The sequence below is a fragment of the Fusarium poae genome, chromosome 4, assembly GCF_019609905.1.
Source record: "Fusarium poae strain DAOMC 252244 chromosome 4, whole genome shotgun sequence".
In the NCBI taxonomy this organism is placed as follows: Eukaryota; Fungi; Ascomycota; class Sordariomycetes; order Hypocreales; family Nectriaceae; genus Fusarium; species Fusarium poae.
In genome coordinates, this window is record NC_058402.1 from 6,152,298 (window position 1) to 6,170,692 (window position 18,395).

The 18,395-nt window shown below is 49.8% G+C and overlaps 5 protein-coding genes across 5 annotated transcripts; 2 read left to right on the forward strand and 3 right to left on the reverse strand.

The window, feature by feature from the left end:
• Positions 1–1,519: 1,519 nt before the first annotated feature.
• FPOAC1_012076 (uncharacterized protein) lies at positions 1,520–3,547 on the reverse strand (the record flags this gene model as incomplete). Its single annotated transcript, XM_044856439.1, has 1 exon — positions 1,520–3,547. One exon carries the CDS (start codon positions 3,545–3,547, stop codon positions 1,520–1,522), a length of 2,028 nt encoding a protein of 675 aa, XP_044703752.1.
• A 2,226-nt stretch (positions 3,548–5,773) lies between these two features.
• FPOAC1_012077 (uncharacterized protein) lies at positions 5,774–8,914 on the forward strand (the record flags this gene model as incomplete). The annotated part of the gene is made up of 4 exons (XM_044856440.1): positions 5,774–5,878; positions 5,937–6,277; positions 6,335–8,417; positions 8,465–8,914. The coding sequence occupies 4 exons, from the start codon at positions 5,774–5,776 to the stop codon at positions 8,912–8,914; spliced, it is 2,979 nt and encodes a 992-aa protein (XP_044703753.1).
• Positions 8,915–9,740: 826 nt separating this feature from the next.
• Positions 9,741–11,268, reverse strand: IDH2 (NAD-dependent isocitrate dehydrogenase; the record flags this gene model as incomplete). Its single annotated transcript, XM_044856441.1, has 5 exons — positions 9,741–10,532; positions 10,608–10,730; positions 10,800–10,886; positions 11,038–11,100; positions 11,188–11,268. The coding sequence occupies 5 exons, from the start codon at positions 11,266–11,268 to the stop codon at positions 9,741–9,743; spliced, it is 1,146 nt and encodes a 381-aa protein (XP_044703754.1).
• A 1,036-nt stretch (positions 11,269–12,304) lies between these two features.
• Positions 12,305–15,541, forward strand: FPOAC1_012079 (uncharacterized protein; the record flags this gene model as incomplete). The annotated part of the gene is made up of 3 exons (XM_044856442.1): positions 12,305–12,629; positions 12,694–14,774; positions 14,831–15,541. 3 exons carry the CDS (start codon positions 12,305–12,307, stop codon positions 15,539–15,541), a joined length of 3,117 nt encoding a protein of 1,038 aa, XP_044703755.1.
• Positions 15,542–16,074: 533 nt separating this feature from the next.
• FPOAC1_012080 (uncharacterized protein) lies at positions 16,075–18,298 on the reverse strand (the record flags this gene model as incomplete). The annotated part of the gene is made up of 3 exons (XM_044856443.1): positions 16,075–16,181; positions 16,240–17,742; positions 17,794–18,298. 3 exons carry the CDS (start codon positions 18,296–18,298, stop codon positions 16,075–16,077), a joined length of 2,115 nt encoding a protein of 704 aa, XP_044703756.1.
• Between the last annotated feature and the right edge of the window lie 97 nt (positions 18,299–18,395).

An 18,395-nucleotide genomic window follows, 5' to 3' on the forward strand; every position in this document is an offset into this window, starting at 1 on the left:
CTGATAGGTTCGAGCGTAACCGGGCAAGCTCGGATAAAGGCATTTTGTTTTCCATATCTCTCCACCAGAGATCGTAACGTTTGAGGGTTTTGCTACCAGTGGGAACGGGGCTGTGTGAGCCTTCCTTGCAGAAGCTAAAAGGGCTTGGATGATCCAGTCCATCTCTCCTCACCTGCAGGACGAACGGCTATACCCAGGCACCGAGGGTGCGGCCGAGACGTTGCTCTCCCTTGAATAGAGTCGAAAGATTCGAGAATAATACCGACATGGAGGACACCCTACAGCCCAATAGCATGTCGAAACCTCCGCACATCACCCAATGACCCTTGCCCCCTCCTCCAATCTGGGTGTCAATGAGTGCGGGGACAGCTGGAACTGGGGCGACGATTGCCCCATGGGATGGAGGTCAATAAACATTCGTAGTTAAAGAGCCGTGGCGCTAGGACGCTTCAATCCCACTGCATCTGTCCTGGTTTCTTGGCTGCTTATCCTCTGCATATGCAAATGCACTGTAAAAAAGAGTCTCTTTTTCGGCCCTCCCAGCCCAGCTTCTGTCAGTCAGTCAGTCAGCCAGTCTATCAGTCCATCCGTCTCCTGTCAAAAACCCACGTGAATGGGTACTTTGAAATTTGTGCCTCACTGATGCTGGACAAGAAATCTGATATGTCTCATCGACTGTCAAGGTGGGTGTTGTGGAATTGCATATCGCACATTACGACGCGTCCCCGATATTATGCCACGGTCAAGAAGTGTGGGTGTGGCCTGATTTCCTCTCAAGGTCACTTGCATCGAGAATGGAGTTTGTGATTGAGGTTGTTGCGGTTTCACCGTGAAAGCCAGTGGAGGTTGGTAGGTATGGATGGATGCTACATCGGGCTCGGGACGGGAAGTTACCACCTAAAAAGCCCACAAGTGTGGAGATGGAGGCATTTCTCGGGGACTTTTTGATACTCAACCTAAAAGCTGCGCATGCTTATTCACGGCCTGTCCCCTCTATTACCTTACTCGTGTAAGCCGATTGCTCATAATATGGACCCTTGTTTTGGGTGTAATCGCAAACTTGTCGATCGAATCAAAATTTTCAGCAACTTAGCAATCAACTTGAAGACGAACACGAGGTTGTTCATTCATGAGATCATATCCCTACATCAGTAGTCCATACGTTAGGTACATTAGTAGGTAGTCTACGTGTACGTCACGAGAGTCGATTGCCAAGATGAGACCCAAGAAAAAGATGCACTTATCAGGGGCTCGGCGAAAACCTTCGTGCCGGTCAGCCTCTATCGTTGTCTTGGAGAACCCTTTGCGTACCCTATTCGAGGTGACCCTCCACCACAGAGATAACTCTACTAGAGATAGGTGCTATATGGCGGTGGTAGTGGTGCTTGGCTCATGCAATAACGGACGGGACGGAGGATTAATTAGCGACGGTGAACACCAAAGTTATTTCGGATGTAACATGAAGAAATATAGCACCATAAGAAGCACCTAACATTTTGTGATTATCTGTTGAGAGGCCTCAGACCAACTCCCATTCCACTAGGTACGACCAGCCCATCGCGCATCTGCCGACCTTGGCGAGAAATTCTTTAGCCGTAACTCCTGTTGCATCCTCACGGCCATCAAAGCTGGTCAAAACGAGTAATCGTACCGATTTGCCCCGGGGTCCCAAGTCCCTCGCATTGACATCGAGCCAGTACCAGAACCCATTTGTTTCCAGGGGTATCATTTCATCTCTCTGGCCTTCACCTCGAGGGAGGCTGAGAAGCACCAAGCGCTCTTTGCCACCGCATTTCTCCTCCGTCCAGTGCTCACAGATCTTAGAGTACTGGAAGCGCACAATGTCTCCGCTGTCGATAGAAATATGGCGATGCTTTGGCTCTATGCTTGGCTCTGATATGCCTTCTTCGCTTGCGGTTCCACATACGGTAGGGGGCTCACCGTCAATATCCCCAGTGTAGTAGTATTCCCATGTCACAGGCACGCCGTTAGCACGGAACTGGTGTCGTGAGTCTTTTGGGAAATGCCTGAGACCAAAATGCTCGTTGGCATACGTAAACTGCGAAGGGTTGAATTTGGCCACGTAGTTTTGCCCATCTACGTGACCAGCTCCCCAGCAGGCGTCCAGCAACTTCCAGTCACCGCCATCAATGCGTACTGCGTTCCAGGCATGTCCATCCGGCTTGGCTGGTGGCGGGCGTTCACCTTTTTTGAGCGGAGTATATCCAAAACCTTTTCCATGACCGGTGACAACCACACACTCAAGACCAGCTCTGTTGGCGACCGCTTTATAAGTTTCTGCGTACCCTGCACAAACAGCTTTACCGGCAAGGACAGTATCTTCTGCAGTCATATGCTTGATGTTCTTGTTAAAGAATGCCTCAGTATCATAGTTGATGTTGTAATGGAACCAGGTGAATATCGCCCGTGCCTTGTCTGTGTAAGAGGGGAGGGGACCACAAAGAACATGGGCCAGATATCCGATCGGATCGTTCCTCGGTAGAGACTGTCGAGGATACTGCGCGGCGATTGCATCAGGAGCGCTCCAATCGCGACATATGAGGCATCCGTTTACGGAACCAGCTGCAGTCAAAGATTTTGTTTCAAACGCTTCAATCTGAGCCATAGAGGGGCGAGAAGCGAGCGGCACGGGAGGTGGTTCATTTTCTGACTGTGGGCGACCAGGAATCGGGGGTCGCGCAGGCAGTGGTGGTTGAGTGTCTTGGGCTTTTTCCTTGTTTGAGAACCCAATGATAACTGGTCCTTTCGATTTCCCGTTCGTTGATGGCCTGGGTGGTAATTTTCTAGTCTGAGGTACTGCCTGAGCTTCAGGCGTAGCATCTGCCTGTGGTTTCACTGGGCGCGATGGGAGCCTTGGTGGAAGACTGGGCCGGACCGGCGGCGCAGGTTCAATGGCTCGAAGGGGCTGTGGCGATGGAGGAGCACGACTAGGTCTTGATTTCTCCTTGATTGCAGATTCTTTTTCTCTTTTTGATGGGGGTAGTTTTGGAAGACTCGCAGGATCATAAGCTGGGGGCAATTTATAGCTCGCCCCGTCGGAGTTGACGCTAGTTACTGACGAAGGAGGTCTGCCTGCTGATATTGTAGATATCGCTGAATTCTGCGATCTCTCTGAAGAGCCAGAATTCCTTCTAACCATCAGACTAGACTGGGTCGAGGTGCGTCTCGGTGGCAAGGTCGGCGCAGACTGTGCGGTCGGGGTACGGCTTGGGAGCGGAGGCGGGGCTCGCTGAGGACTATCCTGACCGTTTTGCGCTGTGAGCTGTGGTGTTGACACTTTTCTCGAGGGGCGAGGAGGGATCGCTGGATTATTCTGCGACGGGCTTGGAGTAGTCGATATCACCGGTACTGTTTGACTCCTGCCGTCGATAGTTGGACGAACGGGAGGTGGTGGTGGCGGCGGTCGCTTGCGAACTGGTCCAGGACCTGGGCTTGGGCTTTGAGCATTGGCAAAGCTCTTTTGTTTATTGAGAGCAGCAATGCGCTCGGCCAAGGTGTTGAACTGGGGCTCTTCTGTGTCGGCCATCATGTACGTATGTGTATTTACTTTTGAGCAACAGTAGTGGCTTTGGTATTCACGGCGACGAATGCTGGTCGTGAATGGTTTCAGATACGAATACACGAATATCTTATGTTGTTGGAATACGATATGCAAAGGCTCAGTGGAAAGCTTTAACGAAGGAGGTAGCGACAGGAATGAATGGATGCTGATTGAAAACGAAAAAGAAGAACAGAGAATGGTGGGAACGAGAGAAGGGCCAGAAAATCAATACAAGTTCCTGGACATCTTATAAGTATTGATGAAACGGATGATTGAAGGGGTTGTACACAGCCCTGTATGTGGACCTGGTTTACGGAGCGGGGATGTAGGGGTGAACAAATCCTCCAGCTAATGTTTCATGACGTTCTAGAGCCAACTGATATACAGCCCGTCTAGTAGTCCTAGGTATTTGTTTTAGTGACGGCTCGAGTCCATGTTCCTGATCATGACATGGAGCGAAAACAACAGACTAGGTATGGTTGGTTTTCTTGTTACTTACGTATTCGACTCTTGGTCATTCCAAAGTTGACCATGGCCCCTTTAATAAAACATGTCTAACAATCTAACTAACTCCCTTCCTCTGACAAGACCGTGCCGACTTGGCTCTTGGCAATTATATGTCTACCTTAGTACTACTAGACCCAACAAACAACACGATCAACCTATTCACTTACCTGCCGATTACAAACCCCTTTCCTTTCTCATTTTCGGAATGTTTTCGCTACTGACTCACATGTGTTTTAGAAAACAAGACAAACAAAACACCCGCCTGCTTCAAAGGCCGTATGAAAATGGGAAGGATGTATGTGCCACCCGAGGCTCTGCTGGGTGTGCACTGTGTTGTATCTTTATATGGCTGGTACTCCTCAAGCACGGCTGGAGAATATTCAATGCAATGGCATATCATCTCTCAAAAGTAGACTATAAATATATGACCAAGAAACCAATGTAGGCACAACGTTCGGGTTGATTCATACGATGGCTTGGCCAACATGGGGTCTGATTTAGTTATTTTTATAGGGCAAGAGAAGTAGCGGGCATCCATCTATCTAGGTACCTTAGTACCTACTGTAGGTAACTGTGTCTGGCAGGCTAAGTAGGATGGACATGATATAACAAAACTCCTAGATCTATTCACAACAAACTCAGCGTCGTAGCTGTCCTTTGTCTTCAATCAAAGGAAGGCATGCACTCGGCGGTGAATAGCTGGCAAACAAGCGTTAATTGGACTTTCATGTCTCTCTGTGTCGCTGTGATAGGTACTATGCAAGTCGTCAATGTCACAAGTTGTCAATCAAAGAAACTGTGAAACGTCATTGCTCGTGACAAACTGCCCGGGTAAAGGGTAGACTACTAAGGCAGTTGACCTGAGACTTCTTATATGCAGTAACATATTTGCAAGTATCGGCAAACAGTACACCATTATTACTTCCAGTAGATTTTGGACCTTGGCTGCTTGACTATTATACTTACTTTATGTTAGTATGTATTCCTTGTCCGGCCTACAGGGTCCCTCAGATGGTTGGTACCTACTAACTAAAGTAGTACACAGGCTTTCAGCTTTCCATGGGTAGCACTAACAAACGCAAAAGAGGCAGATCTTATGGAGCTGGGAATCATTAATCCGCCCCGCAGCCGCCGCCATTGACAGAACATCCATCCAATCCCGGCATCTATTCATAGCCCACCTCTACTAACGTTGACCCCTCAGACCTAGGGGACCTAGGCATCCTTACCCCGACACCAAGCGGCTTGCGACAGACTGATGTGACTTGGCTTAGTTTGCTTTGACTTCACTTGACTTGCTTTTTCTCCTCCATCCTCGCCTCTTTTATTCTGTTCATCCTTCGTCTTCACACAACCAGAGACTCCTTCTCTGGTGCACCGTCGATTCAATCGGAATATGGGCTTCCTCCCTCTTACCGGCCCCAGTTTATAGCCTCCGTCTTAGCTCCTGTTGATCGACGCTATCCATTCGAGTCCGTCCTACATCGGCGCATGCCATCCCCATCTCTATCCCCATCAGCGCGGCGCATACCTAGTCAAACCCTGGTCGCATCGCAAGATATTCATCCATCGCATTGCTCGCTTCTCGGCACTGAGCTCTCCTCCACCATCTTCCTACCCGCATATCTACCCATCAGCTCTGAACTGCCTGCTCTCATCTTCGTCGAGCCAGCCTAGTTGCCACGCTGCCCCCGCTCATTCATCATGACTGTGGAGGAGGCCATTGGTAACGAGGCTGTCACCCTGCCTATGCGCTCGCTCACCTTTCACGACCTCCCGAATGAGATTCAACGGGACATACTATCCCATGTTCGTACTGAGTCTGGGTAATATCACGCTTCTTGTGACTTGACTAATGCCTTGGCAGTGCTCTCAGTCTGACCTGATCTGCTGTGCTCTTGTTTCCCAACACTTCCGTGAGCTTGCGTCTGCTCTACTTTATCGCAGCTTCAACATCCTTTTCCCCGATGACGACGATGTGAGATTCGAGTCGCCAATTGATGGCCTCGCTGGTGGGCTGGATACATTCACTACTAGCGACTACGATTATGCAAAGCATCTAAGGGAATTGTCCATGGATACAGTTAGCACTGGCGTCAAAGCTGAGCATGCATATAAACCGTATCTGTACAGCACCAGTTGTGGTAAATTCCTTAATACTTTACTATATCTGACGCTAAAGAAGGCCAAATCTCTCGAATCCTTTCGGTGTGTTCCATGAATCGTATTTCCCCCCCGATCCTTTATTGCTAATACTGTCACTAGATGGAACATTCGTGTTGAACTCAGCCGACCCGTATATCGTGAACTTCATAAGATCCAAACGTTGTCCAAATTTCACATTCGCTTCCAGGCTGGCGAAACATACTACATCACGCCGCCTCCTCTTCCCCTGAGCATCGATGACCTCCCCCCAACTTCGGCTCACTGGTCAGATATTCCTCCGCCTCCTCCGGGACCGCCCCCAGCAATGTTCACGGCTCCCTTGGCTGGCCCTATGACATCTCTGCCAGTGATTACGCCACCTCCTCCTCTTCTACCAACCTTGAAGCAGTTCTCGAAATCCAAGGCGAGCAAACGCGACTCAAAATCACAGGAGCCCCCAACACTTTCGGGCTTCAAGAAGCTGAAAAGCTTATCTGTCCTTGATATCGACAATCTTGATTTGACTACGGAGCTTAAGACTTGCGTCCGAAATTCTTCGGCTACTCTCACAGAGCTGCATCTTTCCTTGTCGGATTCTTTGGCGCTGCAGGCTAGACGGCCACCGCCTGATTCAGATCCAGATGACTCAGATGTTGATGATGAGTTCCAAGTGGTGCCCGTCTCGCAGAACACCACTTTCGATGCGAGTGGGCCAGCGAAGGCTTTCCGCTCTCAGGAGGAGCGTAAACTTCAAGAGGGTATTCTTGGGAGGATATTCGATGTCGAACCTTTCATACTTAAAAAGCCTGCGCTCAATCAGAGCCCTCGCGAAGCAGCGACCAGTCAGGAGGAAGGGTTAGAAGCCGAGAGTAACGACGCTGCGGAGGATCCCCGCGAAGAATTTGCGTCATCTCTTCGCAGTGTGTCAGCGAGATTGATGGCACAAGATGGCACACGCGATATTTCTACAGCGCAGCAAGATATTCTAGATATCATCGAGAAAGCAGCCAGGAAATATGTGGACTCGGGCGAGCGTCCTTCTCAACAGTCCAACGATTCGCCGGAAAGTTCTGCTGTCGTGGCCAAGAGTGAAGAGCCGCTAAGTGACGGGCCAGACCAGGCGAGTTCAGGACCAGTCGATACACCCGATTTAGCTGTGCGACCCAAGAACAAAACATCGAGTGGCGATTTATCACCGGACGATATTGAAATCGAGCATCTTGATACTGTAGACGATCTCGAAGTAGAATCAGATGAGCAGCAAGGAAAGGAGCCAGAAGAGAAACAAATTGAAGACGAAGAATGCGAAAAGCCAAACACGGCATGTTCTTCGGCTGCCAACTCAGAGGATCAGGATACACACTCGAAGACAACCTCAACCACTGGGCTGGACAAAGTCGACACGAACTTGATTGCGCAGCAAGTGAATTATGAGTCACTCTTGCTGGAATTGCAACAGCTACAGGAAGAGAAAGACGCATTTGTTCAGCAGGTCAAGGCAATGTCTGTCCAGGGCACAATTGTGGAACTCGGGCAAATTAAGGACTCAGAAGCCCGGCTCAGAGAAATGCGCCAGAAGACTCGACGTGTCCAGGACGCCATAGAAACCACGCGCCTTGAGATAAAGGAGGCTGAGAGCCAGGTCTCTGAAAAGTCTCAGATTGATGGCAAGGAGAAGTCACAGCGGTCGATCGACGAGTATCTTCGAGATACCAGAGGCATTGCTCTGGAAACATTGGGCATGCATCTGATCCCGGTCAAAGCATCCGTTCTCTCAAGGGCCATTGATTTGAAGTGCATGAAGAATCTAACGCTGCTCAACGTCGGTAACCAAGCACCCATCTGGACCTTGCTTTCCAAGGAAAACAAGACCTCCCCATTGGCCCTGCGCAGTGTTTTTACTGACAATGTGTCGACCGCATTCTTGAATTGCATGTCGCAGCTTGAAGAATTGCATGATTTGTTCCTTTTAGAACGAAGTGCTAAACAAAAACCCGAAAGTTTCGCGCCAAGGACCACCGTCACAATCGATCAGATTCGCCGGTTGGTGCTAAAGAAGCACATGCATACTTTGAGAAGGCTGATGATCAAGGACGAGTCAAACAGCAGCGGATGGGATGCGAACCAGAAAGCAATGATACTTATTTGCAACCGTGGATTGCAGCTCGAGGAGCTAGCTCTTAGTATGAACATCCACGCGGTGGTAAGTTTACTGTTGTCATTGTTAGATGTCGCTAACATCTGTCACAGCACGCTTTCATGCAATATTTCGCAGGACTAATCAACCTCCGTGCTATCAATATTCTCCGGTTCAGGAACAACGACACATGTATATGGGTCATGCGTGAGATCTTGAATTTTATCGTGGATAACCTCTCTCACCACCCCGAGCTGAAGCTGGAGTGGATCGCTATGGAGGACGACAGGCTCGATCGCGTTATTCGCCCTACAGATGTGCCCGACGAAGGGGAAAAGAGACGGTCTAAGGGCAAGGAAAAGGCTACGGTGAGCACTCATCACAATAGCATCAGTCTTCCTGTACTACCGACCTGGGGTTCGGATAGCGAGAGTGAGGATGAAGATGATGATGCCTCAAATTGTGGAAAGAGACTTCGACTAAAGACTGTTGGAGTCCTCCAGTTTTATGAGGTCTGGGGTGTCAAGATTTTTGACAAAGAAATCCGGTCCGGTCGACTTTAAGTCTTGGAGCAGAGCTATCTTCGAGGCGCAATTTGTTTTGGTATCGCCGTTGAACTTACGACGGTAGGACGGCGTATATGGATGGGTTTTGGGATGTTGGAACTGGTTCAGGAGATCAGTCAAGTAGAACGGCTGGGACATGTGGGTTCATACCAGAGGTAATGGTAGAGGGGCTCATACATTATTTATGATGCAATATTCTCACTTATTGGCTTCAAACCAAGCACAGGCGTCTGTATGAACAAAAATATTACATAGCGTATGAATTGGTCCGGTGCGCTGTTTTCATGGGAGCTTGTCTGGTGTGCTTTGAGCCCCCCTAATCAAACACTCACAACGCATTGCTGACTAGATGATGAACCCATGATTTCAGAAAGCAAATCATGTATAAGCAGATTGTTTTCCAGTATGATTCTCTTACTTATTCCATTACCACCATGATGCACTTCAGGGTAGACAGGCTACCAGGATTCACATGCATCAATCGATGTATGTGGCCCTTTCGAAGATCCTCTATTAGTGGGTAGTTGATAAATGGTACACAGATCTCCATTCTTCTTGCGACGAGAGCACGGAGTAGACAATTTAATTGTTGGCTATCTCGTTACTGTAACACGTATTTTAGGCACACATCACCACTTCTCATCAACCAATTTTCGACCCATATCATCAAGAGCAACTCCGTAACTTAATCATTTCGCCGTGCCTGGTTCTAGGTTTGGTACAGTTCAGAAGTACACTACCCTGAAAAAAAAAAAAAGAAAAAGGAAAATCGCAAATAAACCCTAGTGTGAGGGAGCAGGTATCTAAACTAAAGCATGTATATTTACAGCCTGGAGATGATGGCGGCAGCGTACTCGTTGGTCTTGGCCTTTCCGCCGAGATCGCCAGTAAGGGCCTTGCCCTCGGCGAGGGTATCAAAGATGGCCTTCTCGATACGGATAGCATGCTCGTTAAGACCCATGTGTCGCAGCATCATGATGGAGCTGAGGAGGAGGGCAGTGGGGTTGGCAAGGTTCTTGCCAGCGATATCAGGGGCTGAACCGTGGACGGCCTCGAAGATGGAGCACTCATCACCGATATTTCCGGAGGGGGTGAGACCGAGACCACCGATGAGACCAGCGCACATGTCGGAGAGAATGTCACCGTAGAGGTTAGGCATGACGAGGACCTTGTCGTTGTAAGGGGTGGGGTCAGTGACCATCTTGAGGCAGCTGTTGTCGAGGAGCTCGGCGTCGAACTCAATGCCGGGGAAGTCCTTGGCGACTTCCTGAGCGACCTTGAGGAAGAGGCCGTCGGAGAGCTTCATGATGGTAGCCTTGTGGACAACGCGGACCTTCTTGCGGCCAATGGACTCGGCGTGCTGGAAGGCAAATCGGAGGACACGCTCGGAAGCCTCACGGGTGATGAGCTTAATGCTCTGGACAACACCATCGACAACAATGTGTTCAATGCCGGAGTATTCACCCTCGGTGTTCTCTCGGATCAGTACGGTGTCGACGTTGTCGTAGGGAGTCTCGTAGCCAGCGACGGAGCGGCAAGGACGCAGGTTGGCGAAGAGGTTGAAGGTTCGGCGGAGGGTAAGGTTAAGCGAGACATGGCCCTTGCCAACGGGAGTCTGGAGGTGGATGTCAGCCATTGATCAACGTGCGATGCGCCTGGTGGCATGGTTTATGCGCTCATGTTAACGTACAGCGAGAGGACCCTTGAGGGCAATCTTGTTCTTCTGGATGTTCTCGATGGCAGCATCGGGGATAGCGGTCTTGCCGTCCTTGATGATAGGAGTGACATCGACAGGCTCCCAAGCAATGGGGGTCTAGAAAATGTTGTGTTAGCACAAGTGTTGTATTTGGTGACTTATACGAGTCGGGTTGTCATGACGAACCTTGGCGGCGGCGAAGATTTCCTTGACGGACTGGGCAATCTCGGGGCCGATACCGTCACCCTCAATCAAGCTGACCAGGTAGTTGCCCTGCGCATTATGTTAGTACAATGTCAATTGCAATTGAGGCCATAGCCAAGCATTTTGCTGCGACTGAGCTATTTTATCTCGGCCTCATGCTCGGTCCAGCCGAGCGCTAGGATGGCTCAAAAGCTGTGATATGAGAGAGCGCAAAACGTACACTGGCATCCTTGGTTCCGTTGTACTTGGCAACACGGTCGCCAGAGGTCGAGTAGCATCGGTTCTGTAGTGAGAAAGTAAGTAAATGTTTTTGGGGTGCTCGGACTAGATTGTAGCGAATCCGGGCAAAATTGTGGTGGTGATCTCATACGTAGAAAATGGCAGCGCGGGGGGCAGCAGTGCGCAGGGCTTGCCTGGAGGCGGGAGTTCGGAGAGCTCGAATGGCCAGCATTTTGAATAGAATCGAGCAAAGAGACTACCTTGGTACAGCTTGAGAAGAAGAGACGGGATAGTTCAAGGTAATGAAGAGAGGAGAGGGTATAATGAGAAAAGCGTGACGACAAGAAATAGAAAGAGAGGAAAGATTAACTCAGGTCAAGAAAACAACTGACCTATGAACTCGACTGAAACCCAACCCCAAATCCAGCCAAATCCGACTCCGAATGGCCAATGCTGTTTTCATAGAGTGCAGCCACAGCCTGACAGCAGGAAAAAGGCAACTAGCCACTGGTAGCCACGGGCAATAGCGGGTCAGGTCGCTGTAAATGCCTTGGTAAGTCCACTATTACCCACTATTTCGCGTCTTTTCCAAGCCTTCCCATGGGTTCCTTTCGGCTACAGCCTCGTATACCGGGCGGACTTACGCTTGTCTTTTTTTCTCTCTCAACTCGCTCGCATTTAACGAGGGGCCGGTGGGCATCCGCAACCACGGATTTTACTTACCATATCGAGTTACTGCATTAGTGTTTCGTGAACCACAGAAATGCACGTCACAGACAGACCCAAGCCTCAGGGTATCAGAAAAACTGGCCGCCTTAAGCCTAAGGGACGAAATTAGTGGGCCACTTTATGCCCTTTAGACTATAGCTCTTAGACTATTTATTTTTGTAACCTAAGACTTAGGAGGTTATTTTTTCTGCTACCCACTAGCCAAGTCGACTTCATGAAGCTCGTCTCGCCACAATTCTCAACGCCACACTTACAACCCCACAGTTCAGTTGCCAGCCACATCTACACATGCATGAGAGCTGGGCTAGCTACCGTATCCTTCCAAGCATTAATAGAGATGATCATCTACAACAATGCGCTTGATACATCAGACTCTTACAGCTGATTGTACAGCTTAGATCCTGATCGCTAACACTACATCTCCATCTCACGGGACAGCTCCTCACGATTGCGCCGACTGGGAGCAAAATAACCGTAGCCTTACGAGCATGCGACACATCCCCTTTTTATCCAACCATTAGGCCACTATCACCGCCACCATGGCCGACATGGAACGTACTATCCTCGATTTTTACCAGATTCCGACACTATACCCCACGGAATGGCCCGCCGAGAAGGACTTGGAAGATCTAGATGAAGATGAAGAGGATGAGAAGGGAGCTGCTTTGAAGCGAAGGCAGTCTCGATATCAGGCGCTTGAGAGAGCTGTGAGCCAACGGAAGAGCAATATTCCTCGAGGGGACGATCAAGGAGGTGTCGGGAATATTGTGCAAAAAGACGAACCAGATCCCTTGGGAACGACTGATAGTGTCGTCAGAACGCTCAAGCATCTCGGTTTACCCCTCCAAGATGACCACCGACTACGTATATCTCCGCATCATGACATCTTGCTTTGAGAATATGGATTGACTCTTTGCGATTGTATTAGGAAACCGATTTCTCCTTTCCTCGACGACTTTTTCGCCTGCACTCTTCCTCTCCCAAATGCATGCCACCGCCGATACCCGAGGCCTGCTCACCGGTCTCGATGTCCTCTCACAGTCTATTGACCAAAAGTCGGCCTCACTCAAGGTTCTGGTCGAAACCAACTTTGAACGATTCGTCAAAGCCAAGGCAACCATAGATAATGTCTATAAAGAGATGAAATACCGAGGAGCTGAACCTCCAGACCCTAACAACCCAGGCCACTCCAATGCAGCCCAACGCCGCAGCTATCGAAACAGTATGGCCGGTGCCGGCCTGGGTATCAACAACCCTCTGACATCCCCCGGCACTGATACACGTAAAAAGAATGCCTTGACCAAAGAGAGCGAATACGGTGTTCTGGGTATCAAGGGCCCGCTACTCGAAGTCTCGGCAAAGGCTGAGGATGTTTGGGGTCCTGCTTTGGGTGGAAGAGAGAAGGAAGAGAACCTGAAAACTGTTTCAAACCACCTAACTCGATTTAAGGACTACGTGGAACTGAGTACCTCGATAGCAGACAGCATCAAGCGAAAGGACTACGAATCGCTGGTCGATGAGTTCACCAGAGCCAGAAAAATTGCAGACGAAAGCCGACAGCTGGCAGAGGAACTTGGAGAAGAGACCCCGACAGAGCCACAACTCTATCAACTATTGATAGCAGGGCGCATGTGGCATGATGTGGACCAGCAAATTCGTCTGTTCAAACGTGACGTATGGAAGCGCCTTGTCAATTTATACACAGCATCAAAAACAGATGGAACAAGTGGTCGCATACAAGACCAGCATATGGAACTCATCGGCTTGCTGTTGGAATTGGGTGTTGATGACAACCCAATCTGGGTTTGGCTCCTGAGTAGATATGATCATCTCAAAAGCAAGATCCAGTCGACAGCAGACCATATGAAGGTTGAGATAGAGGTGCTTCGTCGCAGGCTAGCCAACAACGACAAGCCCAATCCAAGCACGATTGCCGCGCATCTTCGATCTCTCGGCCGGCCAGTAATTGAGGACAAGCCCTTAACTTTTGACTCGCCTGAGGTGATAGAACTTTGGGAAAAGATGCTATCATTCCTTACGAGTCTTCTGTCAAGTGAAGGAATTTTGGGCGAAGTTGTAGAATTCTGGCAAACTGTGCAAGGATTTATCAACGGCTCTGCCCAAGCTGCCCTTCCTGTAGGTTATCGTGGCGAGTCTCGACATCACCATGAGCTGTCGCAGCAGAGTATCAACGAGTTGAGAAAGGGGGCCGTGGAATTGGTCGATCTACTTCGAGAACATACTTATTCTTTCTTCGTGGACATGCCCCCCGAAGATGTCTCGTTGCTCTTCTCACCACTTCCCAAGACGCCGGTCCCGGGAACTCCTGGCTCTGACTCGCTGGCATCTCCGCGAGACCCTCGCTTTAACTTTGATCCAAACAATATGCCACCTCCCTCGCCCAAGAGAGGTGAGATTTGGGAAAGGCTTGCTTTCTGGCCTCCATGGTCCAATTCCATTAGTGGTGTTCATTACTTATCAAAAATGCTGACTCTGGTTGGGGCTGGAGCTGGCGACTTGGCGTGTATCGAGCCAGTCGAGTCAGGGGAAGGCCAGGTTCTCGACCGCCTCAGAAGTCTTGTCGGCGGCTCTCGAGAACGTTGCGTCACGGCGTTGTGCGCCGCCTGGAACCGAGATGCTGAAAACATAAAGTTTGTCGAGGATTGGCAGCGTTCGGTTGAAATGGGTGATGTGACACGCATGCCAGCCAGTTTCGCCGCTTTCGAAGGATCAGTACTGTCTGGCATGCAGAAGATTCTCTATATTCCCGATGCCATGTCTAGGTCAGGTTCGGGAGATATTGTCTTGCCGCCACCGACAAAACTTCTTCAAATGGTTCGCAGCCAATACGTGACCACATTGTACAAGGCATTGAGTGGTATGGTTGAGAATGCCGAGAGATCGTTGAAGAAGACCGAAGACGACTGGTCGATTGATGGCGAGACATCCCTTGCGTCAGCCGCAGTGCCTACTATGGCGGGCAAAGGGGCATTAGACTCGGGAGATAGGGTAAGTTACACACGATTAGGTTACACGATCATATCAAACTAACAGTTTCTCTTTAGAATGTTCGTATGCTCATGACTTTGAGCAATCTTTCATCTCTTCGATCGCAAGTGGTACCCAGTCTTAACCTGCAGTTCGAAAACGCATTCTCCGTCAAGTTGACTGACGAGTCCAAGAAGATTCGTGAAGTCCTTGGCCAGATTCACGACCGCCTCTTCCAATCCTACACTAAGCAGTCGATTGAGAGACTTCGCGATGTCATTCAATCAGGTATCTCGGCCCCTGACTGGGCCCCTGGCCAAGGACAACGCACTCAAGTCGCAAAGCCATACGTCTACGAGGCCCTTCTTACGCTTGTTCTCGTCCACTCACAGGTCTCCACTACTGCGCCAGCCCTCACAGTCGAAGTACTATCCTTCCTTCTTGAACAGACATCTACTCAACTCCTGGAAGCATTCCGCCGGCGACCTCGATACACTCTTGAAGCCCTAATGCAAGCGACACTTGATGTTGAGTTTGTTGCACAAACACTCAGCCATTACACCTCAGAACGGGCATCGGAACTGCAGAGTCAAATCTACCAAGAACTTGATGCGCGTACAGACAATGATGCTCGCGCTCGTCTGCAGGGCGAATTGACCGAGATGCGCACTGTTCTTAAACGCTTAAGAGAGGCAAGTAAGAATGAATTTGCTTGCTTCAAGAAGCCAAAACGGCCGGGTCACGGACCGAGCAGGAACAATAGTGGTATATCCGGTATCTCAGCCTAGAAGGCTCTTGAAACCGGTGTTAACATCGCGAATAAGCAAGACAAGGAGGACGATAGCAACATTAGCGCAATGGACTCGACGGGCTCAATTAGATTCTGGACCGAACGAAGTGGTGTATTTTGAGGCTTTAGCGAAGTAAAGAGCAATGACGAAGCAAGATTAATCATGAAGCTCTTTTTGTTATGAAGTTTGGTAAACATCTGCAATAGTCTCCTCCAAGGAAACCCCCTGTTTCTTTTTCTTTTTTCTATTCCGTAAACGCCAGACTTGAGCCGTAGTCCTAAGACTTCTTCTATCAGTCGTATGTTTATTCTCCTCCACATCGAAATACCACGTCGGCGATAACGCCCCGTGGCTAAACCATACACGCATGCACCATGTGGTATCAAAATTCATTTGCTTTTTCCGTCCAGTCATTAAACCATTAAACGAGCCGAAATCAAGTTCGCCCGCCCAAGTGTAGTTTTCGCCAAGTACTCTATTCCTGCGAAAGACATGTACAAGGATTGTCTACTCGACCTAGACAGGGCTGCTTAGGGTGAGTTTGTTATGAGAAGATGGGAGCAGAACATCATTTCTAGAGATCGAGAGTCTGCAGGAGAGAAGGGGGAGCCTTCTTGTCGGGATAGGATGGTATCATCTGGAGTATTTGATTAGCAAAAGGGTCAGGGCAATCGAAACCAGCATGCATTACTTACAGTCTAAGTCAATACTTTGGAAATAAGTCCCAATCACGGGATCTTGTTCCGATGTAACAAGTTTGCCCGCCTCACCACGAAGTGTTTGTGGGAGAGCCTTGCGGATTGCCAAAAGCATCTTCAACAACCCGGCAAGGTTACCGCCTTGCTGTGTGAAGACACTAGGGTCTCGTTCCAAGGGCCACCCTGGGCGGAGATGATCTTGCTCCCAGGCCTTGAAAGCCCATGTTGACTTCTCGAGGCAGTTGAGAAAAATGACGGCTGTCAGGTACATCTTGAAATTGACCTTCACTTTACTATCCTGCAAGACACGATGCATGCCACTCAAAAGTGCCTTGGACGTGTTGTTGGCCTTTCTCTCTGCTGCCGCATTGAGTTGCATGCAGAGGGTAGTGTAGATGTCGGCGTCGTTCTCACTTTTGGCCTCTTGAATGCGTCTAGGTTCCTCGTTGTTGTTCGCTGGTCTTTCGACAACATTCCACTGCCTTTCTCGATCAATGCTTTCTACTAAACCCCACAACTCAAGAGATTTCCGAAGCAAATCATCCTCTGATTCTTGAAGTTGCTGAAGTGCAAGGTCCAAAGTGACGCGCATAAACTTAGATGGTTCCTTATCGATGAAAAGTTGAAACACGTCGCGCATGTAGGCCTCCACCTTTCCGGGAACATCCTCTTTATCCTGATCGATCATGATAACTTGAAAGAATGACTCCTTGCTGCCTCGAATTTCTGCCAATGTCTCACTAGGCTCTAGCAGCGCGACCAAGGCCTCAAGAGCAATGACTTTTCCAGTTTCGGGGAAGTGGGTTACTTCTATCATAGTACCATCGTGAGTCATGTTTATCTGGTTCTTCAGGAGGTTGATGCGATTCTGGGACAGGACAACCTGAACACCAGCCGAGTATAAATCGAGCTGTTCCTGTAGCCTAGTCCGGACACAGCCAGTTCTCCATACTCTGGGGGCAAGAACCTTTCGACAAGTATCACATGGGGTTCCTTTGCCGCAGTTCTTGCGAAGAATTCTGCATCTGATGCAGGCGCCAATCTTGCGAACCTCTTGGACCTCTTTGCGTCGCGCGGCCGTAAAACGAGACCGAGCATGGCGGGGCCTCCCATTAAGTTGCCCATCGCTTGTGTCCATTCGAATGCCACCACGAGTCATCTGTATAGGTGGTGGAGGGTGTTCGTGAATGAGAGGAACCGGCGAGGCAGTCGCCAAATATGTCATTTCGCCCCACGGCTGTGAGATTCCATTATCAGGCGCGGTGACTGCACTCGGTGACGTTTCGATTGTGGCTGGAATTTCCATCGGTGGTGGTGGAGTCGCGGAACCGTTCTCGTCAACGAGTTGGGGGTCGAGAAGTGATGGGTTCAGTCTAGCTGTAGCAGCGACGGCAACTGAGATATTCGAGACATCGGGGGAAGCATCACTGTTTGGAAGCAATGCTTGGAGGCGTTCCTCGGGCGATAGCTCGGTTCCTGGGAGGGGTTGTTGGATCACACCTGCCAGACATGTTAGAAACACTGCTTATAGTCCATGCTATGCTTCCATACCTCTGTTTCCTGGGTGCGATCGGTTTTCATAGCTCACTGGAGGGTTATCGAGAGTAAACTGCTCATGAAGCTCAAAGCGATCCGTAACGTGCTGAGCATTGGCTGGGTCGGAAGGGTCAACAGAGGTTTGCACGCTCTGAGCACGGTTGTTCTCATTCAGATCAACCTGTCGCGAGGCTTCGGCTAAGGTTTCTAAAGCGCTCCATCCTTGGGGTAGATTGGGAACGTCGACTGGCTGTCCGTTCGGCTGTGTCTCGGGAGGTGGTCGTTCAGCAGGCGCTCGGGCATTCGTAATACCGTGGAGTTCGAGGCAAGCTCGCATACGATCCGATTCAGATATAGCAGGGCACTTCTTGGTGATATGAGTAGTCAGGCTATCGATCCTGCCCTTGGGGAAGTTCTCGCCACATTGCTTGCACGTGTGCGGATATCGATTACTGTTGTCGTTGAGCTTGGGGCCCCGAACGAAGTACTCGAGGATGAGGGGGTTGGGCTTGCGGCCCATTGCGCGCTCAAGGGCGTTGCAAGCGCCTAGCCCACAACCTGATCCTACAAGGCGTTGAATACGCCAGTTCCGCCAAAAAGACGCTGCTGGAAAGTCC